This window comes from Hirundo rustica, chromosome 17 (assembly GCF_015227805.2).
Source record: "Hirundo rustica isolate bHirRus1 chromosome 17, bHirRus1.pri.v3, whole genome shotgun sequence".
Classification (NCBI taxonomy): domain Eukaryota; kingdom Metazoa; phylum Chordata; class Aves; order Passeriformes; family Hirundinidae; genus Hirundo; species Hirundo rustica.
Window position 1 is genome coordinate 939,357 of NC_053466.1, and position 17,593 is coordinate 956,949.

The window sequence follows — 17,593 nt, forward strand, 5'->3', positions numbered from 1 at the left end:
AACCAGGGTAAATCAGCCTGCTTTAACACAAAGCATGACCACGCTGGTTATCCTAGAGACTGCCCCATGCCAAACAATCCTTCCAGATCTGTCAGTCTCACAGAGCTGTGTGTGTCCATTCCTCTGGATAAATGTGATTTAAAAGGGGCAGCCAGCTGCTTTCCTGCAGCAGACAGGAGGTGTAACATTAACTCCTCACCTTTTCACTTTCTCCTTGACTTCACTGGTAAAAAGTGGATCAACCTGGAAAGGAGCACACACGGGGGTCAGTGGCACTGAGCACTGCAGCTTATGTCTGAAATACCCAGAGAAATGAAGTTTAGCACATTTTTAACTAAAATGCTTTAAATACTGAGCTTTAAAATCATACCACAGATCTGTTACTTGGTTGTCTCAAAGGCCTGGTGTGACAACTCCTGTGTGAGTGAGGGCCAGGGCACTGACCTGCCCAGGGACTGTCCCTGTATTCACTGAGTAAAAGTGTGCCTCAGTGAGCTCAGGAGCCAACCTGGACGTACACTGAGACACCAAGGTGCCGTGCTCTGGCAGAAAGAGTTGTTGGAAATCTAATAAATGCAAAATTCCCAACCCCAGTAAGCAATAAACACAAAATTCTAGCACCCAGGAAATCACCAACACCAAACTCCCATCCCCAGTAAATGATAAACACCAAATTCCCATTCCCAGTAAATGATAAACACCAAATTCCCATTCCCAGTAAATGTTAAACACCAAATTCCCATTCCCAGTAAGTAATAAACACCAAACTCTCATCCCCAGTAAATAATAAACACCAAACTCCCATCCCCAGTAAATGATAAACACCAAATTCCCATTCCCAGTAAATGATAAACACCAAATTCCCATTCCCAGTAAATGTTAAACACCAAATTCCCATTCCCAGTAAATGATAAACACCAAATTCCCATTCCCAGTAAGACATGCAGGCGAGCTGCAGCTATTAATGCGTTGTCTAAGCTGGGTGATTAACTCCAGTAGGTTTATTTACAAAGCTTAGCTCTGGCTGCTGTTTTCATTTAGCATGATTAAAAGAAATAAACAGAACTTGAAAATCCTTAGCTACACATGAGGAACAGAACTCAACTTTTTTCATTAATGCTGACTGACTGTATTGGATTGATACATGATAGCTTGCAGGGGATAACACAGCTTTTTAAATTTTATTAATATTTTGGGTTTGGGTTGCTGGTTTTTGTTTCAGACTATGAGACAGAGAACACTCACAAAGTGTTTTTCTAAAACACTTCGGTAAAAAGTCAGGGTTTATTTTATAACTATGGTTGCATGCTTTGAACACAAAATTGATTATTTTATGAAAACTGGGCTTCATAAATGAAAAGATTCAAGTGAATCACTCCAGCACTAAGGCATGAATTTCCACTGAACACAAAAAAATAAAAGCCTACCTTAACTGCTTAAAAAAGCATTTTTGCTATTTCATACTGAACTTCCCAATTGCTATTTCTACACAAATATATTTGCAGCTTTCTCCCCGAAGTTCTGTTTTGGTGCTGAGTCCCTCTCATGAGGAGCTGCCCTCTGTATCCATTAAAATCCATGGAGCTGAATGTTAAAAAAAAAAAAAAAAGAAATTATGGCCTTCACTTTTTTAAAGTTTCATAAGCTCCTATTCTTGGAACATGGAGCTGCTGAAAATTAGCTGCTGTTCCAAATTTCGTTATAGAAATGAACAAAAGAAAACCTGAAGTGGAGATAAATGGTGAAAATTTTACATAACACAGGCCTCAATCCTGCAACATTACCCTGATTGCACTGTCTGAGACAATCATGCACAGAAAATACAGGGAAGAATATATAATCTTATGGCAGCAAATATATCATCTTATGGAAGTAAAGCAGAAAATAGAGTGCGGGCCTTTGTTCTTTCTCTTCTTAATTAATATAATCTTACTGTATGGGCTTTTAACATTCACAATAAAAATTACATGCTTCATAGATGGTGGCACTGATTTTCTTAAGATTTTTGTGGTTTGAGAAGCAACAAGAATAGGAAGAGAACAGCTAAATACCAGTAGAGCTGAGATGTATTATTTTCCTTTAGCAATATTTTAGTTCCATGAGAGAAATATGCTCTAAAATGTATTAAGGACATTCAGCCTGTGCCCTGCCATGGGGTTATTTCTGGTCTGTAAAGACATCAGCTTATGAAAAAGTGAAGCAAATTTTAAAGGATGAGTAAAATGTTTAAACCCTCACTGGAGGCAGCAAGTGCATCTTTTGATTCTAAAACACCTGCTCTAGATTTGCCTTCCACACCAGTTCACTTCCAAAGCATTTTGTGTTATTAGCATGGAAAATAAACCCAGATAAAATGAAAATGTAAAACCAGCTCTTAACAACAAAATCCTACATCCCAAAATTTGCAAAGAGCGAAACCAAATGAGAAAATAGGGAAACTGTTCTTATTTGCCTACTGAGAGTCTGTCTGGTTTCTGTATGAAGCAAATTGCCTGCAAGTTTTCAGGCTCGTGTGGAGATGAATCAGAGGTGAGACGGATACAGAGGGAACATTACCCAGATGGAACAGGGACGCTTTCAGTCCCCTTCAAGCGAGGGTTTGCTCCACAGGACACAGCTGCCTCCTCAGACCCTTTCCACGAGTAAAGCCAAGGCTCCAGGCTGCTTTTCAAGCCCTGTGCTGCAGGAGCTACCTGGAGAGCACCGCTTTATTTCACCAAAGAAATCGGTTTTGTAACTAAAACCTACAGTTACACAGGCAGCACGCAGAAGAATCAGGACAGAGGTACCAACTTTAAGGTTATTCTTAAAAACCCCTCCGTTTATCCCAGGCTGTAGTGCACGGAGACTCCAAACGGAAAAGGAGCTGGAGTGGTTTTGTGAGCTCGGGCTCTGCCCTCGCTGCCAGGTGTCAGACAGCACCTGAACATCATTTTGCACCTGCTGCCAGCTGTTATTGGTGCGGGAGCCCGGGCTCCCAGAACGGCATCACAGCCCACATGGAACGGGGCAAACAGAGCAAGGATCCAGTGCTCCAGTGAGCAGGGGACGTGAGAACAGGGCTAACGAGCAGCTGAAGCACCTTCAGAGCATTAAAAGTCCTCATTAGCAATGCCTGTGGAAGTAATTCTCCCAGATGGCAACTGCTGCCCTGCGAGCCCCTTGGACAGGCTCATTTCTGAGTTATTCCCATTGAGATAGGCATGGCTGATGCTGTACTTGCAAAAGCACACGTTTTAGTCTGTGGAGTAGAACCCAAGTGTTTTGAGGGTTTTTCTCGTCAGAACTCCTTGCTGTAAAGGGAGGAAGCAGTGAGTGAACAGAGCTGGGCTGCCTCGCTGTCTCCTCCTGGAAAAGCCTGGGAGCTGCTCCCTGAGCAGCGCAGGAGCCCCGGGAGGGACAGTGAGTGCTGAGCCCTGGATTCACTCCACAGTTCAGACCTGCTGGGAACAGCCTTTACCAGGCCTGGGTTTGGATCTCCTCTTCTCCACAGAAATCCTCACACCTAGGTTCAGTTTGGAGTAGAGCTGTGGTACCTCAGATGCAGGTAAATGGAAATATTTAAAAATTAAAATTACAGCAGCGACTTACTGCAGGTCCAATAATGCCCAGATGGACACGGGGATCCTTTCTGTGCCAGTCTGAAACAGAAGAGGAACAACTGTTTTATTAATAAAAATTACTATTTTTTTAATCAGTATAAATAGCCCCATGATTTAAAAATTAGACAAATATTGTGCTGCTACTTAAAAGACTCAATGTGCACCGGATTCCATTCCACTCAGCCCTCACACTGCTCCTCAGAATTCAAATATTAGCATAGCTGAAGGTTAGTATTTAGCCTTTCTGCTTCATACAATCTCTTCTGACTCAAGGGTTATTTAACTAAGCTCAGATATTCATTTGGAATCACTCAAGAGAACAATGCTCTGTATAATGCAGTGGCTCTGGCCACCAAGCCAAAGTGAGTTGAATATTCTCCTGTGCAAAGGAACACGTGGAGTCACTGCAGCTGTTACGATCCTCACTCAGTAACGTGCACCTGAGAAATCCGCTGCTCCCCGAACCCCAGAACCAACACAGCTCACTGCCGGCTGCACCTGCTCCCTCCCCGAACCCCAGAACCAACACAGCTCACTGCCGGCTGCACCTGCTCCCTCCCCGAACCCCAGAACCAACACAGCTCACTGCCGGCTGCACCTGCTCCCTCCCCGAACCCCAGAACCAACACAGCTCACTGCCGGCTGCACCTGCTCCCTCCCCGAACCCCAGAACCAACACAGCTCACTGCCGGCTGCACCTGCTCCCTCCCCGAACCCCAGAACCAACACAGCTCACTGCCGGCTGCACCTGCTCCCTCCCCGAACCCCAGAACCAACACAGCTCACTGCCGGCTGCACCTGCTCCCTCCCCGAACCCCAGAACCAACACAGCTCACTGCCGGCTGCACCTGCTCCCTCCCCGAACCCCAGAACCAACACAGCTCACTGCCGGCTGCACCTGCTCCCTCCCCGAACCCCAGAACCAACACAGCTCACTGCCGGCTGCACCTGCTCCCTCCCCGAACCCCAGAACCAACACAGCTCACTGCCGGCTGCACCTGCTCCCTCCCCGAACCCCAGAACCAACACAGCTCACTGCCAGCTGCACCCCAGGTGCTCCCCAGCACCACGAGGGTTCACGGGTCACAGGAGCCATTCCCATGGTGCGGGGTACATCTCCGCGCCTGAACCTTTTACAGACACAAACAGAGCCTGGAAGTATTTATTCCCTTTTGTGACTGAGGAAACTTCAGCCGAGCTGAGCTCTGAGCCAGAACAATGGGCGGTAAAATTTGTCTGCAGCTTCAATGGCGTTAATTAGCACACATGCAAATCAATGGAAGAGCCACGGGACAGCAAGATAAAAAAAGTTATTTTGAAGCAGATGATCCCTTCTTTTGTCTTCCATCAATATCTCGTGTAGCGGCAAAACAGTTTTCTCAGCAAGCAAAACCATCAAACGTTGCTTTGATTTGTTACTCCCAGCAGGATGGAAAAGACACGGCACAGAAGTAATGTGCCGAGATCGATGCTTACAGAAGAATTTCTGTTTTCAAATGTAAATACAGGATGACGTTTCCTGCAATGAATAAAACAGCTCCTGCCAAACCTGGAAACGTTAAAAGAGTTAAAAGAACGAAGTGAGTGACAAAACAAGAATATTCAAACAGCCACCGCTCACCTGAGAAAACTTCCACTAAATACAGAGGGTCTTTGACTCTTCGGAGCCCACACACCAAAAGAAACAGATACAAACTGCCTGTGTCCGTAGGAATGTCTGGAACAAATAATTATAAAAATAATTCATTAGTGCGGATAGAAAAGCTGAACGCTCCAAATTGTTCTGTGAACGAGCACGTACAGCGGTTAAAGCAGCAAAAGAGCGGATTGTGAAAATTATCATTATTTCCCTGTTTCTTGCTCTCACATCCATCCTCAGATTGAGGATTTGCATCGTTTTATAGGGCACAGGTGTTTATTTCCAGAGGCAGCGAGTGTGCAGGACTTGCAGAAGAATCTGGTGATGTTCTTGGACACCAGAACCCAGCCTTGAGAGCCCTGCAGCTGAACAGCTCTGGGTGCTCCTCAGTGGGTTTAATCCTGAAAAGAATAACTGCATCTGGCCAACAACTCCCCACCCGTCTGCAGAGATGAGATCTGGTTAATCAGTGTAGGTCTCAGAGCTCCTCATCTGACACTTTTTGTACTTAAAGGTCAGGAAATGCCCCACAGTTCTTAACCCCTGCATGCCAGCACTGCTACAGAACAGCCAACTAGAAATTAAATCATTGCAAAGTGTTCATTTTACACGTATTGCTAAAATACAAGATGAAAAATAACTTAGGGGGAAAAAAAACCCTCAACATGGGAGAATTTAATATTGAAAATCTCTTACACATACACAGCAACAACTCCTGTTTCTGATTTCCTTGTCTGCTGCGGCTCTCAGCCCTCCCTGGTTCATTTTTACAGGCAGACTTTCCCCACAGTCACTGAGGGGCACAAACCCCACTCCTGCAGGGCTGCACTGCCCCTTCATGGTGCTGGGAGTTTGTTCTTTCCCTGCCCACTGGAGACCAAACCTCAGCAGCACCTGTGTGACCTGTTCACCTTCTGCCCATCCCTGGAGAGCTGAAACTCCCACGTGGGAATGCTGAACTTCCCACCGGGAGCTGCCTGCAGCAGCGATTTCCCTGCTGGGGAAAGCCCCCCACCCAAACACCCTTCTGTCCCTGCAAGCAGCAATTTCTGTCCCCTCTGAACTCCGAGGGCATCCCAAGCGCACCGGCTGCCTCACCAGCCACTGCCCGCAGCTGGGTGAGAATTCCCTTGGAAAAAGACATTTTTTCTTTTTCCTTCAGCTTAAACAAGACTTTAGTGCGTGAACTTCTGCTGTCATTCATTCAGCCTTGTGCAGATTAACGAGATCCCACCACCTCGTGTGACTGTGAAATGCAAACACCCGAGTGATTTCCTCTTTCCCTGTGCCACTCTCGTTTGACTGACAGGCAACACCCAAATAACAAAAACACGCTCCAGTCTCTTTCTCCCGTTTCCGATAGTGACACAAAAGCAGAGATCTCCAACAGCACCCTGTGCTTCATTATCTCTTCCCTCGTGTATCCTCCCGTTTGCTTGACAAAGAAACACAAAATGGAAAGATTTGCACGTAAACCCTGGCAACTAGAAAGGAAAACGAAAAAAACCCCGCAGGGCCCGTGTTCTGCAGCCATCCTTCACGATCCACCCTGCTCCAAAGGCAAGCAGAGCCCTGGCGGTGGCATTACCATCTCTGCCGGTGCCATCAATAACTCTGCAGCAGTCAGAGGTGCTGCTGCCATCTGATGCTGCCGGGGTTTGTGTGCGCCTTTGCCTGCAGCAGGCAGCTGCACTCTGCTCACAGCAGCAGGGTGCGAGGTCAGGCAGGAGCAGGGACGGAGGAGTGGAGGTGTCCCTGTCCCCTCTGTCCCCCAGGGTCACCAGGGAGCTGCAGGGAGCCACGGCCACGCTCAGGGCTGACCTGGGACCCCCAGTTCTGTTCAGGGGAGGAGCAGAGCTGCTCTAATGCTGCCAAAAAGTGGAAATCTCAGAGAGGAACTGCACGGGCAGAGGGGTACCCAGGTGCTGTGCCAGTGGGTTTGCTGGTAGCACTGAAACCTGGCACAAAATCCATTGCCCAGGGGCTGAAATGGGGTGAACCCTGAGGATTCCTGCTCTGCTGCTGACTCTGAGCCGGGGCACGGCCTGGAGAAAGCTGGCACCCCTCCACCGGTCCATGCAGCCTCCCCCAGGCACCTGCAGCTGGGGTTAACCCTGCTCACACAGAACCATGGAGGCAGGAAAAGCCTCCAAAATCCAGCCAGTGACCCAGCAGTGCCAACATCTGCAGGTGCACCCACACCTGCACATCCTCAGTCCCTGCAGGGATCCCCAACCGCCGCCCCGCGGCTCTGCCGGTGCTCGGCCCCCTTGGGGTGAGGGGGTTTTCCAGTCTCAATCTCCCCTGTCCTGGCACCACCCGAGGCTGATTCCTCTCTCCTTCTGCTCCTTGCTGGAGAGAACAGGGCTGGGACACACTGCGACACTTTACACCTGGGCCACGATAAAAACCTGCGCAGCAAAACACAGAAACCTGAACAATTCCTGAAGCTTCGGCAGGGACTTTGTTTTTCTGAGAAAGGCAGGAATAAGAACAAGTGTTATCTAAAGAGATTTTGAAAGTGTAGATTCATTTAACTCCATCCCTCCAGGTACCATCAGGAAAAAAAAAAATAAAATGCAGCAGTCATAGGTGCACAATAAAAAGAAATGTATTACTGCAAATCTTTAATCTTACCGAAAGCTGCAGGCCTGGAAGTGAATGAGTAATACCAAGCATTAGCTTGCTGAGAGGTAAAGAAGATTTAAAAATTAATTTTCCAAGCCCTGATTTCAAGTTTGCTGTTGTGCTCTACAGACCTTTCGAGAACAACACCAAGTTCACAGTATTTGGGTTTATTCATCTACTTCTGGTTTTGTTCAGAAACAAAATGGAAGCCATGATAAGATGGTGAGGGGAAATAACCTTATTTTCTTTTCTGGTAATTTTTAAGCACAGCAAGACTTCTACTCCCTCTTGAAAATATTTCATTTCTCCACCTCCTGGGCACCTGAAGGCAGGGACTGTTCTCCTCAAAAAGGAAAAGACTGAAAAATCAGCCATAAAGCTATGGATTAAGACAACAGATTTACTTTCCTGAGTATGAAACCCAGCTAAATGCGTCCAGCTGTGACTCAATCTTTCAATCCCTAGCTTTTGCTGCGTTTCTCTCCCCAGAGGCTGTAAGGAGCCCCTTCCCCAGCCCTGCAGTGCCCGGGCACCCAGGCTTTGGGGCCGGCTGCTCCAGGAGGTGGGTGGTGATGTCCTGCTGCAGCCCCAGCACCTCCCCCTGCCTGAGCAGCACTGAAGTCACTGCTGACACCGGTCTGGCAGTCAGGAGCACAATCAGTCCTCATTTCACCACCACACCGGAGCACTGCACACCTCGGACGTTTACTGCTGTGCCCTTCTCCTTCCCGAGCGGTGTGTTCCTTACACGCCAAGGGGCGGTGCAGGCAGAAGCTTCACCCAGGGTGTTTGTGCTGCTGCTCACACCCAGCAGTGAGTAATTGCTGGGCTTGCTGAGACCTTTGTGAAGGCAGGAGAAGTTAAATGAACCTGTAAACTTCCAGGGACGGGCCACTAATCCAGAAAAATTAGCCTGCAAAATTCTCAATCAACTCTTCTTCTCTGCTGTTTCTCGTTATTTCTAACAGAACAGACAACAAAAAAGCTCTGTGGTTCCAGGTCAGTTTGGGAACTCGGTTTATTGCTGCCATCACACAATTTCTACCGTGGGCAGCAGTCTAAGGGCACAAACCTTTACTGTTCAGTTTTTCTTACGGGGGTCTCTCTTTCCAGCACAGCTTTAGGAGAATCTGAAGCCTCTGTGAAGCCCTGCCTGTGTGGTGACAGGTTATGTAAACTTCTCAGGCTCAGAGAACAGCCGTGCTAGGAGGCAGGAACTACATGAGAGCTGAAAAATCGAACACAAAAGCATATTGCACGTATTATTTGTGGTGCAATAAGCATGTGACCCTATGGTTCCACTCACCTCCCAGGAAAGCAGCCTTAGGTCCTGTCTGTCGGCCAGACAAACATTCCCCAGGTTGTTATTGTGTTAGTTATCTGCATCTTCCCATCACATGACATTTACTGGGGTCTGTGTCTCCCGAGCTTCAGCCCCACCCACTGAAATCAAAAGGAGCTTTTCATCCTGGAATGATGACTCCAAGCCTGGCTGTGATCAGAAGCAGCTCTGCCCCAGCCTCGAGCTGTTGGAGAAGATCAGTCCCAGGTTTCTCATCTACTTAAACTCTCTTGTCATTTTCTGTCAGTCAACCCACAGCCAAAGGCTGAACTCTCAGTGACTGTCTCCAGTCTGTGGATAGGGATTCTAAAATTGCCACAGCCAAACTGCCTGTGCTGTGTACAGAGCCCTGCAAGGTAGGGTCAGAGATAAACATCTGAGCATCTGCTCTGATCTCCAGGCTGGCACAGGCAGCAACAGCTCCTTAAATAGCCTGAGCCACCCAAACAGGCTCCAAGAGTTGTGCTCCAGAATCCGTGCTGAAATCCGCTCTCGGTTCGGCTGCTGCTGCTCTCAGTCCCTCATCCGCAGAAGACAAACTGTGAGGCTGACTGTTAACCACGATGCAAATTAACTCTAAAAGTCCCTTTTTTTGTAGATTTAGCCAGTAAATGCTGACTAGCCAGGCCCTGGAGGTACTGCAGCCAGGAGGCAGCAATAACCCCACACCACCACCTCCACAATCTGCTGCTGAGACGATGAGAAACACAAATTCCATGATTTTTGTACTGAGATCCTACTGCACCCATAACAATACCAACAAAAACCTCTCACAGCACCGCTTCCATTTGCGTTGGGCAATTGCTATTTACATTAGCACCCAAACTATCAAAGGGGGTGCACAAAAAGCTGGGGGTCCTTAGAGTTTGCTTCAGAACCATTCAAATTTGGGGGCTGGAAGTCTCCCACCATAAAATGCATTTGGTGCATTCTGCCACTCACTTAAAGCTACCACTAAATTCTTTTTGAAGCTATTCCATTGATTTAAAGAGGCTGTTTATGTACTGGTGTCAGATTTAAAGGGAGCAAATGTTTCCTCGGACTGAAAAAAGCCATCAGTACAAAAGAATATTCGTAAGGAGTCTGTCCTGTGGATAAAAGTCTGGAAGTGTTCTAAGAGCCCATCTCCCTTGAGGGAATAATCTGACACCCTGAAGGTGTTTAACAGTGGTGCCTCAAAGGGATTCAAACCTGCGCTGAGGGCGTGTGCTGCTCCTCTGCATTCTGTCCTGGGAATCCTGAGTGCGACAAATGTTCAAGGGTTCTGCTAAAGATACAGGCAAGGCTCGTAAAAAAATCACTAAATGCCTTCAGACACAAAATAGAACTTCAAGGGAAAAAAAAAAAAAGTCTTACAGAAAAGATCACAGATGCCACGAGCTGAAGGAGCCTCTGTCTGCACTGAAGCTCAGGTCTCCTCAAGTGCACGCTGTGCAAACCCACAGTGCCAAAATCAAATCCTTCTGGGCAAAACTGCCTCCTGCTTCTGAGAGCTTTCCTCTGATTGCTCCAAGTTTAGCAGAATTTTAAACACTCTGGAACTGCAAACGCCCAGGTAAAAAAGCCATTTACTGGGAGCTCCGAATTAGTCCCTGGAAAGGACAAAGGGACAAAAAGCCTGAGTCCATGTGCAATATTAAAACAAGTGGAAATCGTGGGCTGCCACCAGAGATGGACACAGGCACAAGGCAGAGGAGATAAATGAGATGAAACGGTCATAAAAACAATACTGAATAATCTGATGCCAGTTCTGAAGTTATTATTTAATAAGGCACAGATGTTGGAGTCACATTTTAGTTTGCTTTTCATGAACATTATGAATTATTTTGCACTTTTGCATTAGGACACATTAGGAAAAAAAGTGCCTCTAATATATTAGAAATTCACTTTGGGGGGAGCTTCTCCCTCCTCAATCTGTTGACTGCTCATTTAATCCCAAAATGGTTGGACAAGAGATCAAATCACCACTCAGGCTGTGCTAGCAAGTGACAAATCATTTCACTTCAGAAAATTATTAATCTTAGCAGCACTGTGCTCGTGGGCTGTGATTTACTGGGAACAAAATAACCTCACAATGCTCAATTTAAAATTGACACTGGCTTTGACTAATGGCACACATTTCCTGATGTGATAATGCCAGGGACTGGCCAGGATTCATTTGTAGCAGAGGGAACAGCTGCACTATCAGAGATCAGGCTGATGAATGGAAAACTGAAGCGTTTTTCCCAGGGTAAAATGCCTATAAATCATTCTTTTGGGGAAAGATGAAGTGATTAAAGCATTGCCACGATCAGGTGGCTCGGAATTAGGTCACCTGCCTTACCTGCCACTGCTCTGGTGACAGCACAGACTCGAGCCCGAGACCAAATAATCCAACATCAGCACATATTTCTTCTCTTCAGCAGCTCCTCACTGCTGGAGGCAGCCACATTTGTCACACAATAGAGCCCAGAGCGCTCAGGAAGTGGGGCTGAGCTCTAAATTCACCTTTAGGGACTCTGAGCCACAGGTTGTGTCCGCTCCTGTGAGCTTTACACAAAGCTCAGCCCTGCCAGAGCAGAGGTTTGGAGCACACTGGTACTGGGTGAACCAACCCATCTGACTGATATCCTGCCATCTCTCATATAATTAAGGCACTTCATTACATAATTAGTTAAACTCTGACTCTAAGTTTCTTGCATCCTTGACCCCTATTAGAATAAACACAGTAAAAAGAGGGGGGAAATGAGTTTTACCTGCATTTTGTAGAAATCTGTACCAGTCAAATGTTTCACTGGGTGTGGTCTTAATCCCTGTGTCAAAAAAAAAATAAAAAAAAAGAGACTCCCCTGGTTATTGTTCCCTGGATGGCTGAGCTGTGGCTCCTGGGGGATTCCTGCAGCCTCACAGAGAATATTTCTGCCAAGCACCCCGAGTTCCCATCTGCAGCTTCCCTCCCCAGGCTGCCAGCACAACCCTTGCACAGACAGCAGGCTGAAATTCAGTGAAAATTCTGCACAATCACCCAGGGCCTGAACTCCTCCAGCAACACAACCCTGCTAAATTTGGCCTTCTGAAACCCCAGAGGAGAGAACACCATCTGAGGGAGCACATCATCCCAGAACAGACCCAGGGCAGCTGCCACCCACAGCCCCCAGCATAAAAGGAAGTGAATTCAATTTCTACACAAATTAAACATTAATCTGTCCTGAATATTAACATATTTGTTTTTCCTTATGTTAAAGATCAATTATTTTAATGGTGAAACTATTTTATTAATTTATTTAATCTCTTATTTAACTATTCCCTCACCAGAGACTCAAATTTAAACCAAATGTGGGCTAAACAGGCATCTCAGTGAGTTAAACCCACGGCACAGCCTGGAAAGGAACGTTATTTTCTTTGAAAGTGAAATACACAAAGCGGAATGAGCTTTGGAACACGCAGAGAGTTATTTTTAAACGAATAAAACAACTGCAATCCTGCGCTGTGCTCTCAGTGATGGACCCTGGTGAGGTACCTGCCTGTCACCGTCTGGGATTCAGCGTGGAGCTTCCAAAGGAGTTTGGGGGCTCAGGAAATAATTATTCAGCATCAAAACTTGCACAGCCTCGGGGGAATCTCGGTGTTGCCCCCAGTGCTACCTGACCTTTCCGATCCCTGCTGGAAGGCAGCTGGGAAAACTTCTCTAAAGCACCAGGTGAGGGGAAAATTCTGGCTGAGAGGCTGAAATCCTGCCTCACTTAATGTCAGTGCAAAGAGCCCAGCTGCAGCGGAGCAGGGCTGCAGAGCGTGTCTGGGGCAAAGAGGCAGATGCACAAACAAACAGGCACCGAGCACGTGAATCAAAGAAACTGAGTGTCTCAATCCGTATTTCAGAGCTCTCACCTTGACTTTGGACGTATATTTTCTTCCTAGCATCTGGCTGCAAAGAGAAGGAGGAGAAAAATAACTTTCAGAGTTCAACACAAAAATATCTGTTCAATCTTCAAAAAAACCCCCCCCACAATAAAGAGCAACAAACCACGTCAGTGTGAGTTTCTTTTGACTATTAAAAATCAAAACTGACTATCAGGTACATTAGGTAACACCAAAAGCCAACAATGTAATTTACATTTACTATCTCCACTTACGGGATCAATGAATCAGTTTTGCAATTAACACAATTACCAAGTTAGCACAAATATTTATTTTTAGTTTATCTCTGTATCGTTTCTTTGGATATTATCCTATTTTCCTGGAGTAAGACAAGTTTCAACTGTCTAGCTGAAAATCAGCTCTAGCTCCCAAAAAGCTGTTAGTCCTGAAAATCCAGTTTACATTTATCCATAATACAATTTATAAACCGATCCATTTCAGAAACTGCTGTTAAATACATACACCTGCCTAGACAGGGAAACTGGTGCCTGGTAGTTATTGCAGAACATTTCCAAATAAAAATTGCAAAATAAATTACTTTAAAATAGCTGCAGTAAAAGAGGTAATTACTACACTTCCAAAATCACTCCTCAAGTGCTGTTCTGCTAGTTATTTAATTTAGGTGATTAAAGAAGCAATTTCCTATTTCAATATCTTTCTTTAACTCCAACTGTGGATTTGTGGAATGCTTTTTTTTTTTGTTTTTAATGAAAAGAAACTCAATTCAAAAACAAACTTCTTGGCAAACATTTCTTGAACCAGCCAGCTCAGAAAACAGGAAGCCACAGCAGTGATTGGTGATTTTTTTAAATTTTAATTGCAGAGATTTTGGTTTCCCAGTTGCCCTTTGAGGCTGCCCCTCAGTCCCCTGCCCAAGCACTGCAGTTACTGAAAATGAACGGGGAGAAGAAGCTGACAGAAAAGAGATCACTCCAAAAACCATCTCAGAGAGGGCAGAGAGGTGGTTTCTGAGAATCTGAGTGAACGATGTCACCAAAATGACAAAAACCAGCAAATCCAGGTGGGAATGAAGTGGGGGAGAAACAACTCTGTGCTACGGTGGAAGCCCGAGGATGCTCCATGGGTTTTATCTTTTTTGGGCTTTTGTGTTCAAAGGATATAAAAATAATAAAAATAGTTTAATACATCATTGCATTAGTAGTTAACACTGGAGCTTCTGTGACCAACATTCTGAGTTTCCCAGTGATAAAAACCCCCTGCAAACACACAGTGGGACAGCACTGCGAGCCGGAGGCCAGCTCCAGAATTTAACTTTGCAGAAGAAATGGGAGAGCTGAGACTGAGCCAAAGAGAATCACAGGAGAGGGAAAAGCAGAGGGGCAGCAGCCCCCAGCCTCCCCCCGGGTCAGACAGACCTCAGCTCCCTCAAAACACCGAGGTTCACCAAGGAATTCAGGTTAAACACCTCTTTCACACCCTGCTGGACCCCAAGCGGCTCGGGGGGGGTAAATACAACCCTGGCAGGGCTGGGACCAGCAAGAAGAAAATGGGAATCCTGTGGGACAGGGCATAGAGATGTACTCACACCACAGATCAGTCTTCTCTTATGGCCTTTATCTTAAATGGGCTTGAGGAGAATGGAAAATGAAATTGAATGCTGATAAAACTGGCCTAGGTAATTCTTCTGCGCCACTTTTATGCTACTGAAATAAAAGTCTGACCGTAAGCACAAGATCTGCTACAGCCTTTCAAACTCCCCTGGAATACGCATTATTACAAGGGCTGGGTTACATACTTCATAATTAAGGGTAACTTAGCCAGTGTAATAGAAAGGGATTTGTTGGAAGAGACAGCCTCTGAGTTCAGTGCTTACACGTTTGTAATTTAAATTCCTAACTGATCACCTTAACGAATAAACCCACGCTGGAGGAACGAGGCAGTGAGTTAACGTGTAAAAACGATCAACACCCACGGCCTGTGTGTGGAAGGATGTGTCTGTGCTCGTCACTGCTTGCAGAGGATTTGGGGAGTTTGCTCCAGCCTTTCACAGAGACCCAGCAGAGCAGGGCACAAACCCTGCACCCCAGGCACAGGCCAGCAGTGGGATTTCAGATCGGCTCCAATCCCCATCTGCCACAGCCCACAACCCCGAACGAGTCTCACAGAACCGCACAAGCGTTTGGGTAAAACCAGTCTGGCACTAAAAGCATCTGAGGCGCTGATTTTGAAACCATTCCAAAGCTCAGTTTTGTTTCCTCTCCTTACTCTCTGTTACTTTTGTCCTTTTCTTGCTTAGTACCTCTGACAGGAGCTGTGCCCTTTCACATCTCCCCATCGTGAAGTTCACTGCAGTAACCGTTAAAATCAAATTACACTTGTAAAATAAAATACCAAATCCCGTGTCTGCTCATGTATCCTTTTAACGCAAATAGATTTAAAAAATCAATTAATGCTGAAATAAGGAACTGTATATCCTACTGCTGCGTTCTGCAAGCTCCACTCAGTGATTATTTTTTAGGCAAGAGTGCATTAATGATTATACTACGATGCAAATCAGAACTGAAGAGGTACCCAGCACTTTGTTTCAGCTTCTTGCATTAATTGTTCAGCTTCAGCTGATGTTTCCTGAGGTGAGTGGAGCCAGCAAGAGGGAGGTCCTGCCTTGCTGCTTTTATCCCAAATGGATCCTGCTCACCCCCACTGGATCTGGTGTTCAGCACAGCAAATCCAATTTACCTCTGCAAAGGTAAATTAGAAGAAGTTCATTCTGTTTCCAGAGGTGACAAAACAGGTATTTCCAAATTATACTTCCAAATTCTTTATTCTAACCAACGCTGTCTGGAGGGATTTTGTCAACGTAAAGTTTAGTAAATGATGCAAAAAGAAACAATTTGGCATCAGGAGAGACTGGGGAACAAGAAAAGATTTGTTTTAAATGTTACAGAGAAACACTTCCTAAACTGATCTATGTTCTCTTCTAACCCGGAAGAGCTTTTGGTGACAAATCTCTCTGACCTGTAGAAGTTCATCAGCACAAAGAGCTGTCTCTGAAAGGAAAAGCAGGACTGGGAACAACGGAGATTACTGCAAGTCTCTAGCACTGCTTGGGGAACACTTGAGGAGGACTTCTGCTAACACTGAGCACGAGCACCACGGCACGGACGTACCCACTCTGCTGCTGCCAGCTCCTTCATCTCCACCGTGAAAGCCACTGCAAACCTGGTCAAATGGACAAAAAGAGTTGGGATCATCTGCTTAAAGTGTTTAAACAGGAAAGAAAAAAAAAAAAGTACTTCAGAAAGAATCTTGATAAGAACTGAGACCGGAGACTTATCAAGCTGATCCCAGATGAAAGGCAGAAAGCAAAGCTTCCCACTGTTCCAGCAGAAAATCGCGGTCAAACCAAGGGCAGCCCTGCAGGCTTCACCTCTCAGAGCTCCGGGAAGGCGGAGTGAGGATGTCCCAAAGTGAGAGAAACCCCAGATGACGGGGACAGCTGCCAGTCTGCCCAGCTGAACGCACAGAGCTGCACAGGGACCTGCATTCCCTGCCGCAGGAGCCCTCCACCCAGAACCGAGGCCAGCAGGGACAACAGCCAGTGCCACTGTCTGCAGCTGAGCCAAACTCCAGTGAACGCTTTTATTTAACCCTTCCCCAGGGCTCTCACCGCGTTTCTCACAGCTGCCAACGAGCAACAAACGCGGCTGTCCCTGAGAGATGTGGGCAGGGGATGTCCTCGTGCACAGCACAGCAGCACTGACACGAACAGGTTCCATTTCGGGGTGTCCCATCACAGCCAACAAAAGGCTGGGATCGTATAATTACCATATAATTATCATACAATGAAATGGTAATAGAATGATAATATAAATTATCTTATATAATATTATAATTATGTGATAGTATAATATATATTGCATACTATATATAATATATTACATAGTATATTATATATGTATTAAAATATATGTTATAGATAGATAGCATATCACTAACTTGTTTATCAAGTTATTCTAGCTGGGACCCTGGTGCAGCACTGAGGAGCTGCATGAGATGTTTTCATTCAGAGCGAGTACAGAGCCCCTGTTCAGGGGATCTCAAGGACACTGGATTTCAGTGCAGCTTTTAAGCTCTAATGGAACACCAACACGTGCTCTGGATGCTCTCAAATGGAACCTGAGTGTTAACTGGGCCATTTCTGGAGACCCTCAGTCCTGTGGGAAAGGATGTTGGAATTCCTCCCTCCCATGAGACACTCCTGCTCAGCAAAACACCTTTCTGAATTACTTGTAGGGATATTGGATAGAAAAGAGAGGCCATCACACATTGCCCTGACGATTCAGTGCTGCTTTTTCGTGTAATTTCTGAAATGTTTCTGTCCTGGGCCAACTCTCTGACACCTTCAAGGAAAAGCACAACAGCCCCAAGCCGGACAGAGCCTCCCCACTGCAGATGTTATGTCATAATTCGAGGGCATGAACTCACCCTCCTTCATTAGAGCTCCCATAGATTATAACAGAATTA

At 46.0% G+C, this 17,593-nt stretch overlaps 1 protein-coding gene across 1 annotated transcript in view; it reads right to left on the reverse strand.

The window, feature by feature from the left end:
- The window catches only part of GLT1D1 (glycosyltransferase 1 domain containing 1), a 40,287-nt gene that overhangs the window by 9,837 nt on the left and 12,857 nt on the right, over window positions 1–17,593 (reverse strand). Inside the window, exons 4-9 of the mRNA XM_040080599.2 lie at window positions 16,237–16,288; window positions 13,079–13,115; window positions 11,947–12,003; window positions 5,224–5,319; window positions 3,592–3,641; window positions 200–243 (exon numbers count right to left, since the gene is read on the reverse strand). Of these exons, the coding sequence (XP_039936533.1) occupies window positions 200–243; window positions 3,592–3,641; window positions 5,224–5,319; window positions 11,947–12,003; window positions 13,079–13,115; window positions 16,237–16,288 (336 nt within the window). The remainder of the gene's footprint in view (window positions 1–199; window positions 244–3,591; window positions 3,642–5,223; window positions 5,320–11,946; window positions 12,004–13,078; window positions 13,116–16,236; window positions 16,289–17,593) is intronic.